The 24,464-nt window shown below is 68.7% G+C and overlaps 5 protein-coding genes across 5 annotated transcripts; 1 reads left to right on the top strand and 4 right to left on the bottom strand.

Annotated features, from left to right (window-relative positions):
- Positions 1-710: 710 nt before the first annotated feature.
- On the bottom strand, positions 711-5,607 carry CHLNCDRAFT_57589 (expressed protein). The gene is made up of 16 exons (XM_005848163.1): positions 5,466-5,607; positions 5,090-5,235; positions 4,696-4,839; positions 4,308-4,431; positions 4,016-4,089; positions 3,789-3,877; positions 3,481-3,598; positions 3,232-3,369; positions 2,883-2,975; positions 2,387-2,627; positions 2,106-2,160; positions 1,868-1,936; positions 1,684-1,748; positions 1,417-1,513; positions 1,248-1,274; positions 711-1,120 (listed from the first exon to the last, which is right to left on the bottom strand). The coding sequence occupies exons 1-16, from the start codon at positions 5,518-5,520 to the stop codon at positions 1,003-1,005; spliced, it is 1,653 nt and encodes a 550-aa protein (XP_005848225.1). The 5' UTR covers positions 5,521-5,607; the 3' UTR covers positions 711-1,002.
- A 747-nt stretch (positions 5,608-6,354) lies between these two features.
- Positions 6,355-7,749, top strand: CHLNCDRAFT_51747 (hypothetical protein; the record flags this gene model as incomplete). Its single annotated transcript, XM_005848354.1, has 3 exons — positions 6,355-6,458; positions 6,532-7,163; positions 7,553-7,749. The coding sequence occupies 3 exons, from the start codon at positions 6,355-6,357 to the stop codon at positions 7,747-7,749; spliced, it is 933 nt and encodes a 310-aa protein (XP_005848416.1).
- Positions 7,750-8,513: 764 nt separating this feature from the next.
- CHLNCDRAFT_144739 (hypothetical protein) lies at positions 8,514-12,914 on the bottom strand (the record flags this gene model as incomplete). The annotated part of the gene is made up of 14 exons (XM_005848162.1): positions 8,514-8,544; positions 8,735-8,867; positions 9,054-9,118; positions 9,271-9,339; positions 9,483-9,534; positions 9,696-9,864; positions 10,510-10,578; positions 10,709-10,783; positions 10,989-11,100; positions 11,247-11,335; positions 11,466-11,672; positions 11,891-12,034; positions 12,276-12,424; positions 12,848-12,914. 14 exons carry the CDS (start codon positions 12,912-12,914, stop codon positions 8,514-8,516), a joined length of 1,431 nt encoding a protein of 476 aa, XP_005848224.1.
- Positions 12,915-14,060: 1,146 nt separating this feature from the next.
- Positions 14,061-17,230, bottom strand: CHLNCDRAFT_144738 (hypothetical protein; the record flags this gene model as incomplete). The annotated part of the gene is made up of 5 exons (XM_005848161.1): positions 14,061-16,123; positions 16,284-16,310; positions 16,566-16,630; positions 16,786-16,943; positions 17,168-17,230. The coding sequence occupies 5 exons, from the start codon at positions 17,228-17,230 to the stop codon at positions 14,061-14,063; spliced, it is 2,376 nt and encodes a 791-aa protein (XP_005848223.1).
- Positions 17,231-17,628: 398 nt separating this feature from the next.
- On the bottom strand, positions 17,629-22,628 carry CHLNCDRAFT_144737 (expressed protein; the record flags this gene model as incomplete). Its single annotated transcript, XM_005848160.1, has 19 exons — positions 17,629-17,764; positions 17,886-17,915; positions 18,068-18,118; positions 18,259-18,355; positions 18,522-18,586; positions 18,802-18,828; positions 19,077-19,155; positions 19,317-19,566; positions 19,760-19,840; positions 20,015-20,074; positions 20,197-20,271; positions 20,403-20,829; positions 21,006-21,094; positions 21,243-21,316; positions 21,512-21,650; positions 21,797-21,870; positions 22,020-22,089; positions 22,219-22,388; positions 22,556-22,628. 19 exons carry the CDS (start codon positions 22,626-22,628, stop codon positions 17,629-17,631), a joined length of 2,067 nt encoding a protein of 688 aa, XP_005848222.1.
- Between the last annotated feature and the right edge of the window lie 1,836 nt (positions 22,629-24,464).

Raw genomic sequence — 24,464 nt, 5'->3', positions numbered from 1 at the left:
CGTGGGTGGCGTCTCTGAGCCGCTTGCGCCGCCTGCTGGCGGTCCTGGCCCTTGATCCCCCTCTTTCCCCTGTCTTTTGCCCCCCGTTTCCCCTCCTCACACCTCTCTGACAGTCACTGGGCTGGCTCCCAGGCACCCTCCGCTTTCCCTGCCGCCCGCTGTGCCCGATCGGCTCCTCGCAGCCCCGCGCTCCGCCGCCCTGTCTGTTGGTTGGTTTCATACTTATATTGTCCAGAGCTAGTGGGCACGGCTTGTGTGTCCCCAGCCCTTTAAAGGGCCCGGTTCTCTGTAATCTCAGTCAGTCAGTCATTTTGTCGTCGGCCGCGACGTTAAATAAGGAGCTGGATGAGTGCCGGTGGGTGATACCACAGGCACGAGTTCGAACCCCAGCCGGGACACTAGCTGGGACTTTGCCTCACGGCACCTTCGTGGCGGCATCTGGGCGGCGGACGGCTGCCCGGCAGACCGGCATGGCGCTTGCAAGACGGAGCCTCCCCGGGATGCCATCGGCGGCCAGATTTTCCTCGCTCTGGACAGCCGGCAGGGTTAGTGGGTTCGGCCCCAGCACATTAATGTGCCCAATCCCTGTAACACACACACACACACACACACACACACACTCCCTTGCCTGCTGCCGGCTTTCTTTGAGCCTGCCGGCCTGCTTTCGATCGCTGGCACATCTGTGCCGTGAGGGCTAGCTGGTAGTGCTTGTGGTGACTGGTTACCATGGCACCTGCTCCGGTGCCAATAGATCATAGCAACAGACAAAGCAAGTGCACCTGGCATCTTGGGCGGCCAGCACAGATGACAATGAAGAATGAGATGTGGAGAGCCACTTGTTTGAGAAGCGTGGGATGCGTCAAAGAGCGTTGATGCATGTTGAGTTCGGGAGCGTGTGTGCACGGGATTGGAAGAGCAATGCAACGGCAAATTGTTTATTTTTCAACGTGGATCAACCTGGCTGGCAAGCTCTCAGCGGCAGCGGCATGGGCCCGCCCGACATCACTCGGTAGGAAACACCTGCGGCAGCTCGGCCGGCAGGCTGGCGTGCTTCAGGCCCGAATAGTCGCCGCGAGTGAAGAAGGGGTGGGACAGCGCCTCGCGCGCAAGCAGGCCAGAGCTGCAGCAGACGGGAGGGGGCCGATGTAAATTCAGTGCGCATGGGCTGCTAAGCTTGCTGGGCAACAAGGGAGCGGGCTGGTCCGACACTGCTGGACCAGGCATAGCCCGCTCCATCATCCACTCACTTGTAAGGCAGGATGTGGCCCTTGAGCCTGCACAACGCGCACAGGCAGTGCACATGCATGGTAAGGTGGAGCGCTCGGAGTGCTGGCGCCAGGAACGCCCAGGACAGCCCCACAGCAACGGCAATCCTGCAGCAAGGCCCGCCAGAAGCGCCGCAGCATGGCAGCTTGCCTGATGTGCCAGCGGCGGAACCAGTGCTGCCACTTGTGGCGGCCAAAGGCCGCAGAACCTGGCTCCCCTTCTGCGGTCCGCACCCTCATCTTGACGCCTGCAACGGGGCAGAGGGCAACCGGCGCTTGACTTGTCAGGGGGTCACGTTGGCAAAGTCGGCTATTGCGGTGTGGCTGCCGCCACCCCCGGCCGTTGCGCATGCAGCTGGAGAGCACGGGGAGCTGCAAGCTGGGCCGCAGGCGGTGGCTTGGGGCCCCAGGGGTGCACCTGTGACGTGGTGAACCAGGGAGCACAGGGCCGCCACCTCGTCTTCATCCTCCTCCGGCCAGCACCTGCACCCGGACCAGCGCCGGCTATCAGCAGCAAGCAGCAGGCCGGAGCAGAGCATGGAGGATGGGCAAGCCAGCATGCGCTGGGCGGACTGGCGGGCCTGCCGCCACTGCCGCCCCACCTGTCATCCAGCGCCAGCGCAATGCCCAGCAGCAGGTGGAAGGCGTCGCCCTTGCGGTGCCAGAAGTGCCTGCAGGAGGCGAGGGGGCGAACAGGGTATGTTTGGGCGGTGGGGGGGCAGGGCAACAACGGGCTGCAGCAGCACCTGCCGCTGGCAGCACGCATGAGCATTCGCCGCCGTCAGCTGCTGCATGTGCCGCCTTGCCACAAGCGCACAGGCAAAACCGGCTCATCCCCACCTGTACATCGTCTCGATGGGGCTCTTCCGCTTCTTCTTCTTCTTCTTCTTGCTTCCTGCATGGAGGAGAGCACACACAGGAGTGCAGGCGGGCACGAGTGAGGCGCGCAAGGCAGCATGGCACAGTACCGCAGTGCTGCCGCGAAGCAGGCCAACTTGCTGTGAGGCTGCCTGCCCTGCCAGCATGCCCTGCCGGCAGGCAGCACGCGCAAAACTGCCGGGAGAAAGCCTGCCGCAGGCCGGGGAAGCGGCCATGCCGGAGCCCCGGCTGGCAGCGCTCACCCGCCGCCTCCTTGTGGTGCTCCGCCACGGCGTCGGCCGCCTGCTTGAAGCCAGCATCCTGGAAGGAGGCCAGCCGGATGGGCTCCCACTCCGCCTGCAGCGCAGCCTCCTCCACGACGCCACCCTCCTCCGCCACCGCTGCCTCCTCGTCGGTGGCGGCGGCGGCGGCGCCGCCAGGCCCTGCAGAGCGCCGGCTCTTCACGGATGCCAGTTTTTTGACGGGGCGGATGATCACGGTGAGCTGCAGCGCGGCAGGAGGGAGGGAAGGCGAGGAAATGAGGAATCGGGGCGGGTGGGCGGCGATGTGTGCGCGGGCGTGCGGGGTGTGGAGGTGTGGGAGGTGGCCGGCGAGGGGTGCGGGCACATGCGCAGGGCGCGTGTGTGGCAAAGCCGAGCGGCTCAACCATCGCCCCCGCCTACGAGTTCCGCGTTCCGAACCTGCACCTGCACTGCCTGACCGCCCCCCCAAACCCACGCCACCCCACCAGGCACCCACCCGGCTCTTGCTGGGAGAGATCATGTTCTTGAGGCGGGCCATGAAGCCCTTGTGCTTGGTCACATCGCTGGGCTCATACTCAATGGTGGCGGGCTGCGGGGGCAAGGCACAGCGAGCACGACACAACATCACAAACGAGGCGCGGCAGGAGCAGGGCAGGGCCAGCTCAGGGGCGGCAGGGGGGCTCAGGGGCCGCACACCCGCTCGTGGCATGTCAGGGCAAGACGGGGCGGGTGCGTCGACCCCGCCCGCGGCACCGGCAGCCAGCGGCCGCCGGCGTGGCGCGCAGGGCTGGCTCCGCGGCGAGGCGCAGGGCAGCTGGCCGGGCCCCGCGGCAGCGGCGGCTCACGCTGTTGGCGTTGCCGAATCGCATGCGCGTGCGCTGCTGCTCGTTCAGCCGCTCCACAATCTCCTCGGCCTCGCTGCCCGCGGCTGCCGCCGCCAGCTTGGCGCTGAACTTGGCGATGCCAAAGTCGATGATCTTGAACTGTGGGTGTGGAAGGGGGCGCGGCCGGGTGCAGGTGGACGAGTGTGCAGGTCTGGGGATGCAGAGGCTGTTTGGAAAAAAGCATGGCCCACCCAGGGCGCTCACACTCACCTCCAGCTGCGGCCCCAGCGGCAGCCGCGAGCCGTCCGCGTTGCAGCTGTAGCCGGGGAACTGCTTGGCCTTGGCCTTGGCCTTCTCCCCCTCCTCAGCCGGCAGCTGCTCCCAGATCCTGCGGCCAGCCAAGGGCCAGGGACGACGGCGGGCAGCGGCCTTTAGTGCCCAAATGCAGGCGGCAGCCAGCAGCGCAGCTTGATGGCACGCTCGCCCACAGCGCAGCCTGCCACAAACACCCAGCCACAGCCCCAGCCTCAGCGCCAGAGCAGCTCCCAGCCCGACTGCGGCCGCAGCGCAAGCCCCACTGCGGGTAGTGCTCCATAATGTTGCGCATGCCCAGGTCGGCGTGGTGGAAGCCGACCTTGCGCTGAGCACGGTCCAGCGCCGAAAAGCTCTGCACATGCATGCGGTGTGTCTGGGTGTGTGGTGATGGGGGCGAGCGAGCGGGCGGGACGCCAGGAGCGTGCGTGCCAGCCAGCAGCATGCGCACCACAGCAAGGCAGGCGCCTAGCCGGGCGCCGCCCCCCCCCACCTGGAACAGCATCTCCCGCACGTAGTGGATGTTGTGGAACTCGGGCACGTCGATGCGCTTGTACACCTCAAACCCTGCTTGGATGCGGATAGGAGCAAGCCAAGATGGCTGGGGGCATCCAGCGAGCGGAGGCGACCAGGGCACCTGCCCACGCCATCGCCGCGCCTCCGCCTGCCCTCGCTAGTCCAGCCAGCCCTGCCATGCCTCCGTGGCAGGCCCGCCCCGCTGGCCGCCGCTCTGCCAGAACCGCACCAAACAAGCATGCCGAGACAGCCGGGCAGCTGGCGCCCACCGTGCAGCTCCTCCATGAGCATGCCGCTGAAGTGCTCCTGGCCGTTCTTGCCCGCAATCAGGCAGTCTGCCACCTTCATGAAGCCGGGCACCTGGCCGCCGGGCTGCTGCAGCGCGGCGCGCAGCTGCGGGGCGGCGGGTGGGGAGGAGCAGGCGCAACAAGGAGGGAGTTGGCCGTGAGGTGCGCAGCCACAGCGGAGCGGCCAGACGCGCGTGCGGCGCCCGGCGCCGGCGCCGGGGCTGCGCCCGGCGCATGAGGCACGCCTGCCAGCGCGGCCCCCTCCCCCTTTTACCGCACACAGGCACGCACCCGGCCCGGCCCCTGGCCACGCCTGCTTCCCCGCCTCTCCCCGCCTCTGGCTCCACGAGTGCGCTCCCTGGCGCCGCACCTGCGTGCCGACCTCCCACTCTCGGTCCATGCCCACCCACAGCACATTGTTGTTCAGCATCTTGGAGCCCAGGTCACCGTGGTTGACCTTGATGACCTTGCCGATGGGGCTGCCGTCGTCGTGGGCCAGCTGGAACACCTTGGCCTGCCGCAGAGGCGGCGCGGGAGGTGCACGAGGGGGCGGCACGGGAGGCGGCGGCGTCAGAAGCCTTGGAGGGAAGCCGTGGGGGCCAGCCGAGCCGCGTGGCCAACGCGGGTGCTGGGTGCCATTGCGCACGCGCAGGCGGCCAGGTGTGCTCAGAGATCCCGCCGCCATGGCGCTGCAGCAATGCCATGCAAGCCAAGCCGGCTCCACCTTGTAGCAAAAGGAGTTTGGCGGCGGGCCGAGCACCCACCTGCGCGCCTGCCCCCAAGAACTTGCCCAGCCGCACGCCTTTCCACAGCTGGGAGCCCTCCTTCATGGTGTACTCGGCGGGCATGAGGATGGCGTACGTGGAGGTGTCGTCCTCATCCTCCAGGTGCTCCACAAGCGACTTGTGGCCTGCGAAGGGCAGGGACGGGCGGCGGCGGCGGCGGCGGCGGCATGGGCGGAGTGTGCTGGTGGGCGGCCGCGGCGGTCCCGCGCCGCATGGACCCGAAGGCAGGCGTTTGTGCGGTGCGACCGGGCCCAAACGAGGGGCAGCGGAGGCAGAATTGCAGCCAGCACACACCGAATCTGGGCTGCACACGGTGTGTAGCAGCTTTTCAGGTTCAGTGCAGCATCTGACGTGCCTGATGCAGGGATCGACACCTTCTCTGGCGCGCCGAGTTCTTCATGGGCCGCCATCCTCCGCTCGCCACAGAACGCTTGCGAGCAGAGCGCTTGCGAGCAGATCAAGCGCTGCTCAAGTAGGAGGAGGTCCCCACAAATAAGTGTGAATAGGGGGGGAGCATGGCACCGAACGGCCAGATGAAATACAGAGCAGATGACCTAAGCCCAGCTGGCAGTGAAAAAAACATCCAGATTTGCTGGCTCTCGGCCTTGAGAGGCATGCCAGAATCATAGGTGCAGCTGCCGGGGCATGCAGCAGCGCTCCAGTGTGGGCTGTCGGTGCCTGCCGCCCACCCGCCCCCGCTTGGCTGGAGGCCGCCTGACCCCAGTCGTTGCACTACCACGATTGAAATGCAGTGCGCAGAGTGTCAGAGATAATTCGCACGCCAGCAGCAGGTTTCTGCCATGGCAGAGCCTGGGGCCTTGTGCGCCAGGCAAGCCCGCCGCCACTGCCATGTGTGGTGTGCTGAAGCGCTCGAGCTTGTGAGCGGCAGCAGGCAGGGGCTATGGAGATGACAGTGTAATACAAAGTGCACTAGGGGTGTACTAATAGTTCACCACTGGTCACGAAAGGATGGGGGCCCACAGGGAGCCGTGGGCGCCGGCGCTCTGCACCCGCGCCCAGCAGGGTGGCCTGTCAGTCGTACAATTTGCTAGCATTTGGTCTCTTCCTTCTTCTTCTTTCGTCGATTTCATTTCTGCCGTTCTCAAACGGGCGGGCAGTGGCTAAAGCGGCAGAACCCAGTTGCCCTCCCAAGGGGAAGGTGGCTAATTTGCCCAAACACCCTCCTCGCTTAGCCGGCTGCAGCCCGAGCAGTCACAGTCGCGTGCATACCTGCCTGCTCAGCCATGGGCTGCGCCAGCAGGTGTGTGTGTGGCGTGGCCTCCGCTGCCGCCGCCGCCGCCGCCGCCCTCGAGCCGCATGTCCCCCCACGCCCACCACTGCCGGCAGGGTTAGCGGGTTCGGCCCCAGCACATTAATGTGCCTAATACCTGTAAAACACACACACACACCACTGCCTGCAGAGCGCTCAGCAGCCACAGCGTCGCCATCGCGAGCGGAGCAGGAGGAGGCGGAGGGGGCAACCACTGGCACATCGCGCCGCTGCACTGGGCGGCCTGGCAGGGGGATGCCGCCCGGGTGTCGGTGCTGCTGGCCACGGGGCGGGCAGACATCGAGGAATTGGACGAGCAGGACAGGGACGGCTGGTCGGCCCTGCACTTTGCCGTCCGCGGGCGCAGCGCCGCCTGCCTGGACCTGCTTCTGGGCGCCGGGGCCGACCCCGGCCGCCGCGACGCGGCGCACGGCACCCCCCTCCACCTGGCCGCCGCGGCCGGCAGCGCCGAGTGCGTGGCGGCGCTGCTGCGGCGCGGGGCGTGCCCCGCGGTGGAGGGAAAGGACGGGCGCACGCCCCTGCACGAGGCCGCCATGCGCGGGCACGCCGGCTGCGTGGCGGCGCTGCTGGCCGCGGGCGGGACCCGCACGCTTGGCATGAAGGACGGCCACGGCAGCACGGCGGCGCAGTATGCGGAGCAGCACCTGGCGCGGCTGCAGGCAGCAGAGCAGCGGGCGCCCTACCAGCAGCCGGCGGACAGGCTGCGGGATGCCCTTGAGGCGGCAGCTCTCCTGCGCAAAGCAGCAGCGGGAGCAGGCGCACGTGAGGCGGAGGGGGCACCAGCGGCGCCGCTCGAGGCGGCGAGGGCATGCAGCAGCCCCGCCCTGCCAGCCTCTACCATGGCATGCACGTCCAGTGCTGCCAGCCGTGGTTCCAGCAGCAGCGGCGCCGGCACCTGCACCCCCGACGGCACGTCTGAATCGCTCAGCTGGGAAGCAGGCAGCGATGCTTCCGATTCAGGCAGAGGCCTGTCAGCTGCGGCGGCAATCGAGGCTGTGGTGGCAGCCGGGGTTCTGGATGGCGGCGGCAGTAGCGGCAGGTGGCGGCAGTGCTGGGTGTGTCTTGAGCAGGCTGGGGAACTCATGGGTTTGGTGCCCTGCGGCCACCGCATCTCCTGCTCGCGCTGCACCCGCCGCCTGTTGAGCTGGCAGGCGGCCCCCCCGCCAAGATGCCCAGTGTGCAGAGCGCAGACAAGTGCCCTGCTGCCTGCTGCCCTGCCCTGGGAAGCCAGCTGTCCCTTTGTCACAACGAGCCTGGCGGCAGCCTGCCAGCACTGCCCTGCCGTCACGTGGTCGCAGCTGTGTATGCCTGGAAGGGTTGCATGCTATGCTACATGGAAGGTGGATAGGGCTATGCTATATGGAGTTGCAAGGGAGTGTGCTGCCTGCCGGCTGGTAAGAAAACTGGACAGAGGATGGGTGGGGGAATTCAACGGGGAGGGAAGGGCATGTGTTCGGGCCCATGGCACCAGTGCAGCTTGGGAAGGCCGCGGCAGAGGGAAAACCAGGGTGCGATGGTGGGGAAAAAAGCCTGGGAGCAAGGTGGCATGGTATCGTGTGCACTGACGCACTTTCATTGTTTCAGAGGGGGGGTGAATGAAATGGGGACGTCATGAAACGGGGAAGCTGCATGCCTGCAGCACATCGCTGTCAACAGTCGAAACTTTCAAGGGGAGGTTGAGTTCATCACTTCTGCGGCAGGCTGCTCCGCACGCGGCGCCATGCTGGGCTGCCAGCTGGCGGTGCCTGCCTGCCGAGCTTGCTCCTTTGCTGCCCAGGCTGCGCACTGCAATGCTGCGGCTGCCTTTGGGCAAGCCGCAGCAGCGCTAGGCAATGCTCAGCGGGCAGGCATCCAGGAATCAATCATTGCATGGAAGCCGCCGCAGCTGGTGCCGCCACCGGGAACATCTGGCCCAGATCGGCCGGAACGGCGGCGTGGGTCACAGACGGGCTGCCTCGCGAGAAGAAAGGGTGGGAGAGCGCCTCGCGCGCCAGCAGGCCAGAGCTGCAGCAGATGGGGCACGACAGGCATGAGTCAGACATTCTCCTGCCGAGCGGCCAGAAAGCGGCTGCCCGCTGCCGGCCCAAGCCGTGCCTGCTGCCGATTTCAGACTCACTTGTAAGGCTTGGCGTGCGCCTTGATCCTGCAGGGGGATGCAGGGGGAAGACAGAAGCACACGGGCGCTCAGGTCAGCAGTGCAGGCGATGGCCGCTGATCCAGGCAGGAGAGCTGCTGAGGCAAGTGCCTTCCCGGCAAGCGAGGCGCATCAGCAGAGCAGGGCGGCGGCGTGCCTGATGGCCCATCTCTTGAACCAGTGATGCCACTTGCCCCACCGCCCAAACTCGTAGCTGCAGTCTGAGTCATCGCCGGCCACCTGCGGCCTGCCCACGCAGCCGCGCAGCTTGCCAAACCGCCGCCGCTCGGGGCCCTCGCCCTGCTCCGCAAAGCTGGCCTTCAGGCGGATGCCTGCGGCAGGCGAGGCGGGGGACGGCAAAGGCGAGGCAGGCGGGGAGTCAAAGCTTGCAGCAGGTCCTGAGCCAGGGCTAGGCGCATCGCAGAGGGCCAGCCAGCTGGGCCAGCCACAAGGTGGTGGGCACGCTCCCAGCTGACCAGCGCAGGCACCAGCTGGCGCCAGCTGGCGCCAGCACGCACCTGTGACGTGATGCACCAGCGAGATCAGCGCCTGCACCTCGGCTATATCCTCCTGCGGCCACACCCTGCAGGAGGTGGGGAGGAAAGACACGCTGAGTATAAGGCACAGAGGGAGCGCGGACATGTCCGGTGTTCGCATGTGGCCACACAGTTGGGAGGGGCATGCCCCGTCGTCTTCCGGGCCCGATCACCACTCCGCACAGCAGGGGCGCCCCACCTGTCGTCCAGCGCCAGCGCAATGCCCAGCAGCAGGTGGAACACGTCGCCCTTGCGGTGCCAGAAGTGCCTGTGGGTGGCAGCCGGGGGCGCAGGCTAACAGCCATGAGAGGAAGAGCATACATGTACGTGTCAAGAGCAGTGGGCTGTGAGAGGCTGTACTGCCTGATACCCATTTGAGTGTACAGTACCGCCTCAGTACCTCACCTGTACATCGTCTCGATGGGGCTCTTCTTCTTGCGCTGCAGCGACTGCATGTGCCGTGCTGCAGGAGGGAATCCAGGCGGCAGGCAGCGGGCACACCACGGCTCAGCTGGCATCATGCAAGCCGTGCTCAAGCGAGTCAAGCCACAACTGAGCTCCCCAGTACTGGTGCCGCCTCCAGCAGCCTGCCGCAGCAAGGCTGCCACCTGCTGCTCGGCGCACCTGATGCCAGCGCCTCGGGCGGCGGGCTGGTCGCCGCATACCGCTCCGGCCGCCGAATCTCCTCGTCCTGCTCCTCTGCTGTGGACGAGCGGCCCGCGCGAGGGCTGCTGCCGCGGCTGCCATGCCGGCTGCCGCTCAGCCCGCCGAAGCAGGCCATCCTGACCTTGATCTGCAAAGGCGAAGAGAGGGAGCCGGGGTGGAGTGGCGGCATGAAACCAGGGCTTCCAAGGGACACCGCCTACCCAATGGGCAGGGCAGGGCAGAGCAGGGCAGGGCAGAGCAGAGCAGAGCAGAGCAGAGCAGAGCAGAGCAGAGCAGAGCAGAGCAGAGCAGAGCAGAGCAGAGCAGAGCAGAGCAGAGCAGAGCAGAGCAGAGCAGAGCAGAGCAGAGCAGAGCAGAGCAGAGCAGAGCAGAGCAGAGCAGAGCAGAGCAGAGCAGAGCAGAGCAGAGCAGAGCAGAGCAGAGCAGAGCAGAGCAGAGAGCATGGGATGTACAGGCAACAGCTGCTGGTGCGCCGGCAGTGGTGGCACTTGCCTTGGGAGGGCTCTTCCTGCGGCAGCGGCACAGCCTGGCCATCCAGCCGCACTGCCCGTCTTCGCTGCTCTCTGACCGAGTCTCCATTTCGATGCTCGCCATCTGTGGGCAGGCAGGACAGGGCGGGACAGGGCAGGGCAGGGCAAGGGAAGGGAAGGGTGGGGAAGCGATGGGACAAGCTGAGCCTCAGCTCGCCATTCTCTCCCACCATGCACAGCACCGCCGGTTGCTGGCAGCAGCGGCCCGCCGGCCCGCCAGCCCAGGCCCAGCCTGGCCCCACCTTGCGCTCATTTGAAAACAGCAGGCGCTTGCCGGTGCCAAACATTTCCTGCAGCTGCGCCATTGTCTCCTGCATGCGTGGGAATGCATGGCAGCAGCAGCGAGCTGTCGAGCTGTCTGGCAGGTCTGGTCAACCGGTGGCTGGCTGCTGGAGGCAGGGGGCAGGCGCGCATCACACCAGCGCCCGGGCCTGCACACACCTGCGACTCGCGCCCGCCTGCCGCCTGCGCCAGCTTCTCGCTGAACTTGGCGATGCCGAAGTCGATGATCTTGAACTGCAGCAGCGCTAGGTCAGCAGCAGCGCCAGGTCAGCAGCAGCGCCAGGTCAGCGCCCAGGGCGGGAAGCAAACTAGAGGCACAGCCGCCGGCTGGCTGGGCTGGGAAACACAGCCGTGTGGCTTGAGGCGGATGGCGCTGCTGCCGCAGTTGGCATGTGCTTCGGCAGCGGCAGCGGGCAGCTGCCGGCCCGCCAGGACCCACCTCTATGTCCGGCCCCAGCGGCAGCCGGCTGCCATCTGCGTTGCAGGTGTAGCCTGGCCGCACCGGCACCTCCGCCCGCGCCCTGGCCCAGCCCGGCACCTGCTCCCAGGTCCTGCAGCGGCACAAAGGACGCAGGGAGGAAGCACGCTCATTGCGTGGGAGACGTGCCATGCATGCCAAAAGGAAGACCACACAATATTGGCATGCTGGAAGCGGGAGCGCGTGCGTGCGCGCCAGCCTGGCTGACGGCCGCCGCACCGCGGGTAGTGCTCCATGATGTTGCGCATGCCCAGGTCGGCGTGGTGGAAGCCGAGCTTGCGCTGAGCACGGTCCAGCGCCGAGAACACCTGCAGGCGTGGCGGGGAGGCGGGCACTGGTCGAGTGGGAGCAGCAGCAGAGCGCACAACACAGCAGCGCAATGTTGCGCCCAGGCAGCCGGCAGTTCGCACTGGCGCCCAGCCAGGCGCGGCCCCCCACCTGGAACAGCATCTCCCGCACGTAGTGGATGTTGTGGAACTCGGGCACGTCGATGCGCTTGTACACCTCCCAGCCCTGCAGCTCTCCCATCACCATGCCGCCGAAGCGGGCTCGGGCGCTGGGCGAGGCGTCCCGGTGCAGCACGCAGTCGGCCACCAGCATGAAGCCGGGCACGGCACCGTCGGCCTGCTGCAGCGCGGCGCGCAGCTGCGGGGCGGCGGGGAGCACGAGGGAGGGCACGAGGGCAGGGTCAGTGACCGGGGCGCCTCTTCTACTCTCCTCCACGAAACGAGAACGAGGCATGGCCGGGTATGCCAATGCACGGGACACAGGTCTGCATGCGCGTCGCCGCAATGCGCGTTGGGCGCCGCATTTTGCACGCGCGGCGCCGCATGCCCCCTGGCCTGCCGCCGCCGGTGCCGCACCTGCGTGCCGGTGCGCCACTCCCGGTGCATGCCCACCCACACCATGTCGTTGTTCAGCATCTTGTTGCCCAGGTCCTCGCGGTTGACCTTGATGACCTTGCCAGTGGGGGCGCCGTCGTGGCGTGCCAGGCGGTACACCTTGGCCTGCGGTACAAGGCAGGGCAGGGGGCGGGGTGGGGATGTGGTGGGCCGCGCTCAGCGCCCCAGGGACTGCTGACACCAGCCTGACTGGCCCATTCTCAGTCTCGACTGGCCTAGGGGAGACAGGTCAGCACGTGTTGTGCATGCAGAGCGTGGCCGCAGCCAGCCGTGGCGGCCGTTCCCTGGCTGCCGCCGCTTCCCGCCCTTGCCTGCCAGGGCAGTGCCCGCCCGCTCCGGAACCCACCTGCATGCCAGACCCCAGCAGCCGGCCCAGCTTGACGCCGTCCCACAGCTCGGAGCCCTCCCGGAAGTGGTATCCGTGCGGCAGCAGGATGGCGGAGATGGCGGAGTAGTCATCTGACTCGAGGTGTTGCACCAGGGACTCGCCGCGCTCTGCACGGCGGCGGCGCGAGAGCGGGGAGGTGGGGGGCGGGGGGAGCGGAGAGCGGGCATGATCAGGGGCAGGCTCAGTGCCACGCTGTGGCCGCGTGTGCAGACAGAGATGCAGCATTTGCACTTGGGATGATGGAGGCCCATTGTGGTGACCATAGCGTGCTGTGGCTGCGGCAGGTTGGGCACAGCGCCAGTGGCAGCGGCGGCGCCACCACCGGCACCTTCCAGCAGTGGCATTTCCGCCCTGCAGGGCGCCGGGCCGTCCCCCCACGCCCTGCCGACAGCCACTGGCCTTGTTGCAAGGGGCTGCGCGAGCTCCGAGGTGCTGCCATGGAGGGCCCCGACAGGTGCGGCCCCGAGGTGCTGCCAGCAGGCTGCAAAGCGTGGTTGGCTCCCGTTTTCGCCCGAGCAGCAATGCCTCACCTATTCTGAGCCCAAGGCACGACTGCAGGCTGCCGGGGCTGTCAGACCCTGACGAGCGCGACGACATGGGGGATGCGGGTCAAAGGGAAACAGCTTAGCGGTCGTTGGGCAGCATTATTGACGCCCGGGTTGCTGGGGGCAATCGTTTGATAGCACCGCAAGTCCGTGACAGACGTCTCCATCATCCACCCAAATCGTTATGTCAACCAGATGCACCCCAGCTGGCGGCGCTGTCGCCGCCGCCGCCGCCGCTTGCTTCCCCTCGGCCTGGCAGGGCGCACACTGAAGTCCTGTAGTATGCACACTCCAAAGAAACCAACGTTGGGGCATTTACAACTCAGGGGAGGCGACCTCATGGCGCAGAGAGGTGCATGCACGGCGCACTCCTGCCTTCCCACCTTGCTGCTCCGGCACCTGCACACACCTGCGCCACGCGCACCAGCAGCATCGCTTGTTCACTTGTTGTTACAGAGAGATGAGCCGCAGCGGATCGCCCGCCGGGTGGCGGGGTGTAGAGCGGTACAGTCGCAGCACATGCTGCGGTAAATGGCGGCGGGGCGAGCCAAAAAGTGCAGGGGCAGTATTGCGGTGAAGGGGCCGAGGAGGGAGGAAAAGGCGAGTAGTATAGGAAAGGGTGTGAGGTGTGTGATGGGGTAGCGGCTACTGGTCTAATGTGGCCCCAACAGGGGGGCCCGCCTGCGGCGGGTGACAAAACATGAGGTGGGGGATGAATTGGCTCACGAGGGCGGCCGACAGTGAGCAGGGTTGAATGGGTGGCGATGCGGGCAGTGTGCAGAAGCGGGCCAGGCTGGCTGGAGACAACTACCACGCCTCCAGCTGAAGGCACACGCATGGCCGCTTCCCGGCGAGGAGGCGGGGCGCAGGCTGGGGGCGAGCAGCGCGGCAGGTCGAATGGGCGCCGCTGGCATGGGGAGAGAGAAAGCAGGACATGGAAATAATATGCCCCCAGTGGGTGGCGCTGCACAGAGAGGGGCGTGGCGGAGAGGCGGGGCGCGGGGACAAAACCGAGGCGGCGGGGCAGCGGGGCTGCACAGGAGGGGGTGGTGGGGGCTGGCACGCCAGCAGCGAAGAGGGCTCCCAACAGCGCAGCGGGCTCTCGCCCCTGCCGCCAAATCACGGGGTGCCGGGGTTGCGGCCTGGCACAAAGGCGTGGTGGTGTCCGGGGGTGGCTCCGGGCCACGGGGCGGGCTGGTCAGGGGGCGGCGGCGGGCACGGCGCCGCTCGACTGGCCGGGGCCCAGGCTCAGCGACACGCGGCCCTCCTCCCAAGCTTGGAACAAGGACTGGAGGTCGTGGCTGACTGTGGGCAGCGCCCCCATGTGGCCAGCCAGCGACAGCGAGGGCAGCCCCAGCAGGTCGAACGACAGCTGGTGCCCGCTGGGCAGCTTGCGTGGCAGCGCCAGCGGCGACACCGTGGGCTGCTTGCTGGGCGGCGCCAGCGGGGGCTCGGGCGGCGGCGCCGCTGCCGGCGCCGCCGCCTTGGCTGCAAACGGGTTGGCCGGCGGCCCCGGCCGCGGCTCCGCCGCCGCCGCCTGCGGCGAGCCGACGGCCAGCGCGTCGTTGGCAAAGGGGCTGGGGTGCACCTGGCGGGGACCGCAGGCGGAGGCAAGGTCACAGGCCGACACGGGGCCCGACACCGCGCGCTGCAGCTGGGAGGGAGGCTCGGGGCCCGCCGGCCCCGGCGCCTGCTGTGGCGTGGGCGCCGCCGCCTGTGGCTGCTGCGCCGCCTGCTGCGCCGCCTGCTGCGGGCGGCTGCCGCCGACCAGGAACATGGTGGCAGCGGGGCGCTGCGCGGTGGGTGCCACCAGGCGCTGCGGCGGCTGCGCCCCGGCCAGGCCCTCCTGCTGCTGCTGCTGCTGCGCCAGCTGCTCAAACTGCTGCTGCTTGGCCTGGTACTGCCGCTGCTGGTCCTCGTAAAGCTGCAGGAAGGAGCGGGGGGGCGGCGCCGCCCGCGCCTGCTCGCCGTCCGCCGCCTGCTGCTGCTGCAGCTGGCGCAGCAGCAGCTCGGTGCTGCTCAGCGCCTGCAGCTGCCCCAGCCCGGTGCTCAGCGCCTGCAGCTGCCCCAGGCCAGTGCTCAGCTGCTGCAGCTGCCCCAGGCCGGTGCTAATCTGCTGCAGCGGCGGCATGTGCTGTTGGGCTTGGTGCCACGCGGCGCCGGGCGACTGAGGCGCCTGCTGCTGCTGCTGCTGCAGCAGCAGCGCCTGCATCGAGGCGAGGGTCGGGTGCACAGGCTGCTGGCCGCCCCAGGCCTGCAGCGCCGCCAGCTGCTGCGCCTGCTGCAGCTGCTGCTGGTGCTGCTGGTGCAGCAGCTGCTGCTGCACCTGGGCCTGCTGCTGAGCCTGCTGCCACGCGGTGCTGCTTGCCGGCGGCGGGCCCCAGCCCGGCGGCAGCTGCAGGCCGCTGCGCTGCTGGGGAGGGGCAGCTGCCGAGGGCCCCAGGCTGGCCCATTGCTGCGGGGCCGCGGGCGGTGGCGCTGCCGAGGGGTCCAGCGTGGTGCGCCCATCTGGCTGCCACACTAGGATGGCGGGCTGGCCCGTCTGCGAGGGTGGCTGCGGGGGGCCCGCAGCGGCCGCCAGGGCTGCTGCGGCTGCGGGCCCCAGGCCGAGGTGGGAGTACGCCTGCGGCCCCCACTGCTGCTGCTGCTGCTGCTGCTGCTGCTGGCGGTGCTGTGCTGCCGCCGCTTGCTCCGCCAACGCAGCCTCTATCTGCTGCTGCAGCCAGGGCGGCAGCGGGACGGGCTGCCCCCGCTCCCCCATTGCCGCAGGCACCTGCGCCGCGCCCGCGCCGCTGCCGCCCTGGCCGGCCGGCACCACCAGGGACATCGGCGGCGCGGCCACGACCGCGGTCGGCGCCATGCGCGGCGCCGGCGGGCCGTAGCCGCCGGTCGGCCCCAGGTGCGCAAAGCTCTCGCCGCCAATTGTCTCAGGGAAGGCCTGCCTCGGGCGCTTGGGGCCCGCCCCGGCGCCATCCTGAGCAAGCGCCTCCTTGCCACCGTGCTCCCTCCGCTTGCCGCTCGCCCGCTTCGCCGGCTTGCCCTCGCTGTCGCTCAGGCCATCGCCAGACTCGCCATCGGCGTCGCTGTCGCCCCAGCGGCGCGTGGCGGCGGCCGCCGCGCGCCGCATCGGCCGCCCGTTGCTCCCCAGCATTGGTGGCGCGGCGGCATCGCCGCCGTCGGCCACCGCCGCCACGGCCTTGGGCTGCGGCGCCTCCCGCTGCTGCATCCACTCAGGCTCCCACCGCGTGTCCAGGCCGATGGCTGCAGGCAGGCGGGCAGGGGCGGCGGCAGGGGCGTGTGAGTGCGGCGGGACAACCGCGGGACAAGCGGCGCTGTTGCGTAAGTACCATCGCAGGACCGGGTGCGACCCGCCAAAATCGACTCCCGCGCAGGCAGCAGATCATCTGCCTGCGGTGCGCACCTAGCAGCAGCTTGCCGCGCATCCATTCTGCAGGCAGCACAGCGCAGGGAGGAGAGTGGGCAGCTAGTTGGGCGGCGCAGAACGGCGGCTGCGGGACGGCGGGCTCGGCAGGGCATATGCTGCCCCTTGCACTGCCACCAGGACGCAAGCTGGCGCCGATGGGATGGCATCGGGCGCAGCAGTGGGGCCGGCGGCTGGGCGAGTCGGGCACGTCATGCAAGGTGCGGCTGGGAGGCGGCGCGGCAGCGGCGGCGGTCATGGGGAGCAGGCGGCCAGGCTCACTGTTGTTGCAGCTGACGGTGCGAGTCTTGTAGACCTTGATGAAGAGCTCCCTCAGCTCGCGTTGCCTGCGGGAAAAACAGCGGCCAGCGCGCGTTTCAGGCCTGCCCGCTTGCGCCCCCCACGAACCGCGCAAGGCGGGGGCGGCACCGGCGCCGCCGCAGCTGCCCTACAGCTTCTGCCATCCTCCCCCGTCGCCGCCGCCCCCCTGCCCGGCACTCACTGGAGGTCCCAGACAGCCATGCCCGCCTCCTCGGCGGGGATGTCGCCGAAATGGGCCCTGGCGGCCTCCTTGGCCTCGCTCGTCAACTCATACTTGAGCAGGTGGTGCTTGCGGCTGTTGGCCGAGCCAGACTTGATCTTCCGCGATGGAGGGGCTTCCTGCGCGGCCAGGGGGAGCGAATGAAGGCGGGGCGCTACCACAGCATGGCTCTCGCTCCCCGCCTCGCCAGTCTCCCGCCCTGCCCGCCCGACTGATCGCCGCTGCCTGCCAGGCTGCAGGCATCCTGTGGGTGCTGCGCCAGTGCAAGCAGGTGGACCCTCCATGCGCAGACGGCAGGTCCAGCAGCCCCGCTTCACGGCGGCCCCGTTTGTCTCTCACCCACCTGGCCCGGCAGCGTCTGGGGCGACGGGTCAGAGCTCTCCCCCTGCTCCTCGCTGTCCCCCATCGAGCCCGCTCTACACTCCCCGCCGTCCTCTAGAGCAGGCGCCGTGGCGACACATGCAGTAATGCTTGGGATGGAGCCCCTCGGGCCGCGCCGGCCAGTTGAACGATTTTGCATCGAAGTACCAGGGCGCCATGGTGGCGCCCCGCCACCGGCAGCTTCATGCCCAGCCCCTGCCGCCTCCCGAGCCCTCCTGCCCGCCCCTGCAGCTCACGCTTCGCCCCAACATCCATCCCCACCTGACATGTGAGGCAGACACAGCCTCAGCGCTTCCAACAGACGCTCAATGGGGCGGGTGGCCGCAGGCGAGTCTGCGCCCGCACCGTCCCGCTTCCCGCGTCTGCGCCCGCACGCTGCGGGCCATCTCTATCTAATCACATCCTGCGCATCATATCACCCTATCAGGAACGTGGGAACGCTTGCTCCACGCACACGGGAAGCTTGGCGTGCTGCACCCGCCCTGCGCCGAAGAACGGTGAGCACAGGGCCTCTGCCGCCAGCAGCCCCGAGTTGAAGGGTTTCATGTGGGCGCTCCACCTGCAGGCGCAAGCAGGGGAAGCCGGGCGGTTGGGGACCCAGGCGGCAAGCGCTGCATGCAGCGGCATGCAGCCAGACCTGCGGCGTAGCCGAGGCAAGCAGGCATCCCGTCCTGCCCCACCTGATGTGCATCCTCCGGAACCAGTGGCCCCTGCAGCAAGGCAGTCACAGCACAGGAGGATTCGTAGGGAAAAGGGAAGAGCAGCGCCAAATGCAGACGACCCAGTGGCTCCCGGCAGCGATGCTGCTGCCGCGAGGCGTGGCCAGGGCGCAACCACCAAACCAAGAGCTGCATCTCCTCACCATTTGCCCCACCGCCCGTAGTCCCTCAGGTTGGTGCCGACGCTGTGGTCCCTGCAGCCACGCAGGCACCGAGGAGGGCAGCTCAGTGCAGATCACGCGACATGAAGAACGGAGGGCTGGAGAGAGCAGGCTCCGGCGCGTGTGCAAGCTAACTCAGGGACAGCGGCTACGACGCCGGCACAGCAACTCACTCCTTCACCCGCGGCACCGTACCGCACGCCAGCCGCCCAAATAGGCTGCTGGATCCTCCCTCGCCCTCCGCCGCAAAGCTTGCCTTCATGCGCACGCCTGCAGCGACGAGCAGACGACAGATACAGGTGGCAGAGCTTGACTCCTGGCGGTGAAGGGTGTTAGGCAGGCAGTGTACCCATCTGCGTTGCCGAGGCGGCACGCTGCATGCACAGCCGGTGGTGGCGAAGCCGCGGCGCCAGCGCCCGCTGGCGGCAGAGCGCACCTGTCACGTGGTGCACCAGAGTGATGAACAGCTGCACATCCCGCTCGTCCTCCTTGGGCCACACCCTGCAGCCAGGCGCGGGGCAGGTGTTGGTGGCGGCGGTGTGAGGGGCTGGCGAGACTTGGCCGCGCACACGGGCCGCAGACGCCGAGGGGAGACGCGCCGCAGCGGCGCGCCTGGCGGGAGGAGGAGCAGAGGCGGCAGGCAGGCAGGCAGGCAGGCGGCAGCTTGTGCGTGCCTGTCGTCTAGCACAAGCGCCATTCCCAGCAGCAGGTGGAACACGTCTCCCTTGCGCTCCCAGAAGTGCCTGCAGGGCGGCAGCCACCGGGGGGAGCCCGTTGAGCATGCGCTGGCTGACGGACGGCGCCAGCCTGCACCAAGCCAACACAGCCGGCTGGCCAGCCCGCGAGCAGCCGCATGCCAGGCACGCCCGCTGTCGAGGGGGAGCCATGCTGCTGCCGCTGGCAGCCTCGGCAGCGGCTGCCGGAACCCCGCTCAGGCACCCGCTGCTGAGAGTAGCAAGCGCGCTGGCAGCCGCTGCCTGCGCGCCTGTACATCCTCTCGATCGGGCTCTGCTTGGGCGGCGGCGGCCGCGAGGCGGCGCGCTGCGGGTTTGGCATCCCCAGGCTGACGCCTGGAGCGGGGCGTGGGCAGACGCGGGGAGCATCAGCACAACACACACGCACAGCAGTGAAAGAAGAAGGGGCCGAGGGAGAGGACACGCCAGCAAAGGAGACGAGCAAGCCCTCTGCACAGTCCCGCCACCCTGCGCAATACTGCTCCCACCCCACCCACCGTTCACTTGGCCTCCCGGGCCCCCGCTCTGCCTCATGAGCTCCGCCGCCTTGGCCATCCCCTCCCCGGGCCGCCGCAGCAGCGTGGCGGAGCGGAAGCGCTGCGGCTTGTCGTCCGCGGCAGAGCCGCCGGCGCCGGGCTCTGGCACCGCCGCCAGCTGCTCCGCGGCTGCCGCCGGCAGGCCGTGTGCCTGCAGCGACTTGGCGCTGGTGAGGGGGGCGGCCCCTGCCGGGGTCTGTTTCACCCGAAACTGCGGGCAGGCAGCCGAGGTGGCGGCAGAACCAGGCAGTGTGGCCCCTTCAGCAGCCAGGCACCAGCGGCAGCACCTTCGCCCTACCAACCGCAGGGCAACGCCCGGCACGGGCCTCCAGCGGTACGCAGGCAGTCAAGGGGGTGAAGGAACAGCTAAACACGCCACCGGCGGCACCGCTGCCTGCTCTCACCCGGTTCTTCATGCCTGTGGGCAGCAGGTGCCAGGTCCTCCTCTTCTTGGCGTCGCTCGTCTCCATCTGGATCCCCTCCTTCTGCGGGGGGCAGGCATTTCGGCGGCGGGGGAGGTGACGCGAGGCGAGATGGGAGGCTTGCAGGTGGAGGGGGAGGCCCGCGCGAGGGCCGGCAAGCGGCGCAGGCCACAAAGGGAGAGCACAGCAGGAGCAGCAAAGCAGGCGACAGAGGGGAGGCAGAGGGGGTGGCCTCACGTGGGGCCCAAAGGTTATATGCTTGGCGGCAAAGATGTCGTTCAGCCGGGCCATCACCTCCTGCGGAGGTGGCACAGGAAGCCGGCACGCTGGCACAGCCAGTCAGCTGGGCAGGGAACGGAGCTGGATTGACAGCCTGCCCGTCTTTGCCTTGCCACAGCCCCGCCCATCCCAGCCCCCACCTCGGACTCGTAGCCGCCAGCCGCCTGCGCCAGCTGCTGGTCAAAGGCCGCCACCCCAAAGTCGATGATTTTGAACTGCATCGCCAGGTCAGCAGCAGCGCCACGTCAGCGGCTCCCACGCCAGCGCGCCCATGCAGCAAACACATGCGTCAGCAGCTGCCATGCAGAGGTGCGGGCGGCTGCGGCCCAGCTCCCCTCACGCTCACCTCCACGTTTGGCCCCAGCGGCAGCCGGCTGCCGTCGGCGTTGCAGCTGAAGCCGGGCTTGGGGCGCACCATGCCGCAGCTGCCCTGCGTCCTCTGCCGCCACCAGGGCTGCCGCTGGTCCTCCTCCTCACCTCCCGCTGCCCCCTCCTCCACCTGCTGCTCACCCGCCCCCTGCCTCTGCTCGCACACAAAGCAGCGGTCGCCTGGGCCCAGAGGCTTGCCGCCAGCCCCACCAGCCTGCACCACCATTGCGGCAGGCCTGCCGCCGGCCTGCCGTGCCGCCTCCTCAGGCAGAGCCCCGGTCGAGGCCTCGTAGCCCTCCGCCGCAGGGCCAGCGCGGCGCGAAGAGGAACCGCCGCCTGCCGCCACTCCCGCCGCCGCAGCCCGGTTCTGCGCGGCCTGCGACGCCCTCACCTCCTCCCATAGCCTGCAGCCGTCGCCAGGCAGCAGCCGCGAGCCACCGCATCAGCGTCAGGGGCAGGCAGGGGCAGAGAGAGGCGCATCGGAAGCACAGTACTAGTCACCACTGGCGCAGCCCACCCTGGCCGATGTGCCATGCAGTCACAAGGGAGCCTCCTGGCCTCCCAACCACATCATGCCCACCGCGGGTAATGCTCCATGACGTTGCGCATGCCCAGGTCGGCGTGGTGGAAGCCCAGCTTGCGCTGCGCGCGGTCCAGCGCCGAGAACACCTGCGGGCGTGCATGGGAAGCTTCTCCTTAATGGGGAGTGAAGAGGAGGGCAGGCGCTGGGCTGGGAGCCTTGCGTGCGTGCCAGCCAGCAGCATGCACAACACGGCGATGCATCCGGGCAGGCGCACAGCGGAGCCAAGCCCCCCACCTGGAACAGCATCTCCCGCACGTAGTGGATGTTGTGGAACTCGGGCACGTCGATGCGCTTGTACACCTCCCAGCCTGCCGGGGGGGGTGGGATGGGCGGGCAAAGGCATGAGAGGGGCAGGCATACATGGGATGGCCCGACCAGCACACACACCCGGCATGTGCAGCGCAGCGCAGTGCTGTCTGCGGCCTCGCCTCCACCTCAGCCACGCAAACCGAGCGCCACCCTCCGAGGGTGTCGATGTCGACAGTCCCTCCCACCCTGCTCACCGTTCAGCTTCTCCATGATCATTCCTGAGAAGTGCGCTTTGTCGATGCCGTCCCCGGCATCCCCGCTGCGCACCAGGCAGTCGCACATCTTCATGAAGCCGGGAAGCTTGCCGCCGGGCTCCTCCAGCGCGGCGCGCAGCTGCGCGGCGGCGGCGGTGGCAGAGAAGGGGGCTTTGCTAGGCGCTCAGGCGACGGGAATTGCGGAGGAGGCGGGGGCGCGGCTGCGCTGAGCGGCCTTGCGCAGGCAAGCGCTCCCATGCATGGCTGCCCCGCCTGGCGCCCCACCTGCGTCCCAATCTCCCACTCTCGCTCCATGCCGATCCAGATGAGATCGCTGTTCAGAATCTTGTGGCCCAGGTCTGCGCCGCAGAGCAGCAGCAGCGGGGTGGCAACGGGACAGCAGCAGCGGGGCAGAAGCGGCAGGAGGATGGGTGCACGTGGTGCACGCTGCGCTGTGGCAGCAGCTCTGGCCGGCTGCGCTGGCAGGGCCAGGCGCCAGGTGCCCCACCTGTGTGGCCGATCTTCAGCACCTTGCCTGTTGGCCTGCCGTCGCTGTGTGCCAGTTCAAACACCTTGGCCTGCAGCCCGGGGGGGGGCACCGCACGAGGCTGTGGGCCCACCGCACGAGGCTGGTGTGGCAGGGCGTGCCGGGACAACGAGCAGAGGCAGCGGCAACGGCGGCGGCGGCAGCGGCAGGCTGCTGCCACCTGTACGCCTGCGCCCAGCAGCTTGCCCAGCCGCACGCCGCCCCACAGCTCCTGCCCCTCCTTCATCGCATATTGCTTGGGCAGCAGGATGGCGCAGGTGGCCACCGGCTCCGCATCCTGCACGTCTGCCAGGTTGCCGCTGCCGCTGCGGGTGGTGCTGGTGGGCGTGCCTGCAGCCTTGGGGGGCACGTGAGCGGGTGGCAGGGCAGCCGGCCGCAGCAGCGGCACAGGCGCGGGCAGCCGCGGGCCCTGGAGCGGCGACGCGCGCCGGCCAGCGGGTTGCCTAGTCGGCTGCGCCTGGCGGCGGCCTCGACAGGCTGCCTTTCAACGCACTGACCTGGGTGATCGCTGAAGCTCGCATCCGTTGCGCCAGCCGCGCTGTTGGGGGGCGCTGGTTGCGCCCCAGCCATGGCGCCAGTAGCTGCGTCCCTAAATGAGGTCTGCTGGTATTGTTGTGCAGCTGCAGTGCGGGCCGGGAAAGAAGCAACTTTGCAAATGACGTGATCTGTGTGCAGGCCCGGTCCGAGACTCTGGTCCGCCGTGGCACCGCCTCGTCAGCATTCATATCGTTGCCCGCTCTATGAGAAACAGAACCGGCTCCAGACAGCTTCGACGCAGCGCTACAGGGGTCCGGCAGCCGCTCCAAGGATGGCCTCGCTCTGGGGGTGCGCCAGGGTGTGCGAGCTGAATTCAGAGCCTCAGCGCATGAACGCGACGGATTTGGATGCGGTGCTGCAGGCGGCGCGCATGACGGCCTTTCCTGCCGCCGCCCCTGCCGCCGCCGCCGCAGGCGCCAGCGCCACCCGCATGAGGTGCCCCAGGACAGCCCAGACCTGGCCTATGTCATGAGCTTTGTCACCAGCGTGGGAGGCCTGTCAGGCAAGGTCCTCCACAGGGTCGAGCCACAGGGCGGGCCGATTGGCGCAGCTTCCGCCGACTGGCTCGCGAGCCTGCCGCAGAACCGCCACGCCGCCGCCACCGCCCCTGCCGCCTGCCCCGCAGCCTACTGGACGCGTCGCAGCGGGCTGGGCCTGCTGTCGGGGCTGGGGGTGGGCGCCAGCTTCGCGCTGGGCGGCTGGTGGCTGCAGACGGGCGACCCAGACAAGCATGAGATGGCGCACCAGATGTGCCTCATCGCCTCGGTGCTGTTTGGCGGCGCCATGGGCTACAGAGCCGGCTCCAACCCTTATGTGAGTTGGGGCCAGGGTGATGTGATTGTTGCACTTTGTGCATAAGATTTGATGATCAAGGCGTGAGCTTGTGGTGGAGGTGCTGGGGCTCGGGCTTATCGGTGGGAGCGAGCCTTGGTGGATGCCGCAGCGCCAGCCGGCCTGCTGTGCGCCCTGCCAAACCGCTGCAGGTGGGCCCCGGCGGCAGCATGCTGGCCGCCCTGGGCGGCGTCAGCAGCGCCTACCACCTGCGCAAGATGCTGGAGTGGCGCGGCTACGAGCAGAGCCGGGTTCTGGAGGCGGAGCAGCTGCTGCGGGAGTACCAGCACAGGCACCCAGCAGAGGCGGCAGCCATGGCCGTGGGGCCTAGGGAGCCGGCCAGGCGGGGCGAGGGCGGGCGCGGCGGGCCGCAGAAGCCGGCCATGGGCCAGGCGCAGCACCAGGGCGGGGCGCCGCACCTCGACCGCCGCTCGCCGGTGCCGCCGGGAGGCTTTTGATCGATTTGAGCGTCGGCGCCGCTGACGGGGCGCCGCCCGCTTGGCGGCAGCCTCTTGCACAGGTCCGTGGCGCCCGCCCGTAAAGCAGTGCACTGCTGCCGAGTGCTGTAACCACAACTCGCGTTCTCCTGCGTAATCGGGAAGCCCGTTGATTGGCAGGGTTCCACCCATTTGCAGAGTGGTGCCTCAGGTACCCGGCGCTGCTCATGATTGCATGTATATGGGGTGATGATCTCGCAGAAACGATCGCAGACGCTCCGGTGGTGGCGCGACACCGGCCAAACTGCGACACTGCAACGCCACGCCTGCATAGCGCTCGTGGTGCTGTGCCGCACTATTGTGGCGCGGCCCTCTGCGGTGGCTGCGACACAGGCCCCACCCCGGCCGCTGCCTGCCAACCGGTGGCGGCACACCTCCCGCCGCTGCCCTGCCCTCTATACACCCACTGTCGCCTGTGCATCCGCTGCAGATTTGTCCGGCGCAAGCTCCAGCCTCGCCGGCTGAGGTGCCGAGCCGCTGGTGGCACTCGTGATCCTCCCCGGCTGCCGCCGCGGCGGCTAGGCTGCCGACGCCCCACGCA

The sequence above is a fragment of the Chlorella variabilis genome (assembly GCF_000147415.1).
Source record: "Chlorella variabilis unplaced genomic scaffold CHLNCscaffold_8, whole genome shotgun sequence".
Taxonomy (NCBI): Eukaryota; Viridiplantae; Chlorophyta; class Trebouxiophyceae; order Chlorellales; family Chlorellaceae; genus Chlorella; species Chlorella variabilis.
Note: the sequence above shows the minus strand (reverse complement) of the source record. Positions and strands in the feature narration are given on the sequence as shown.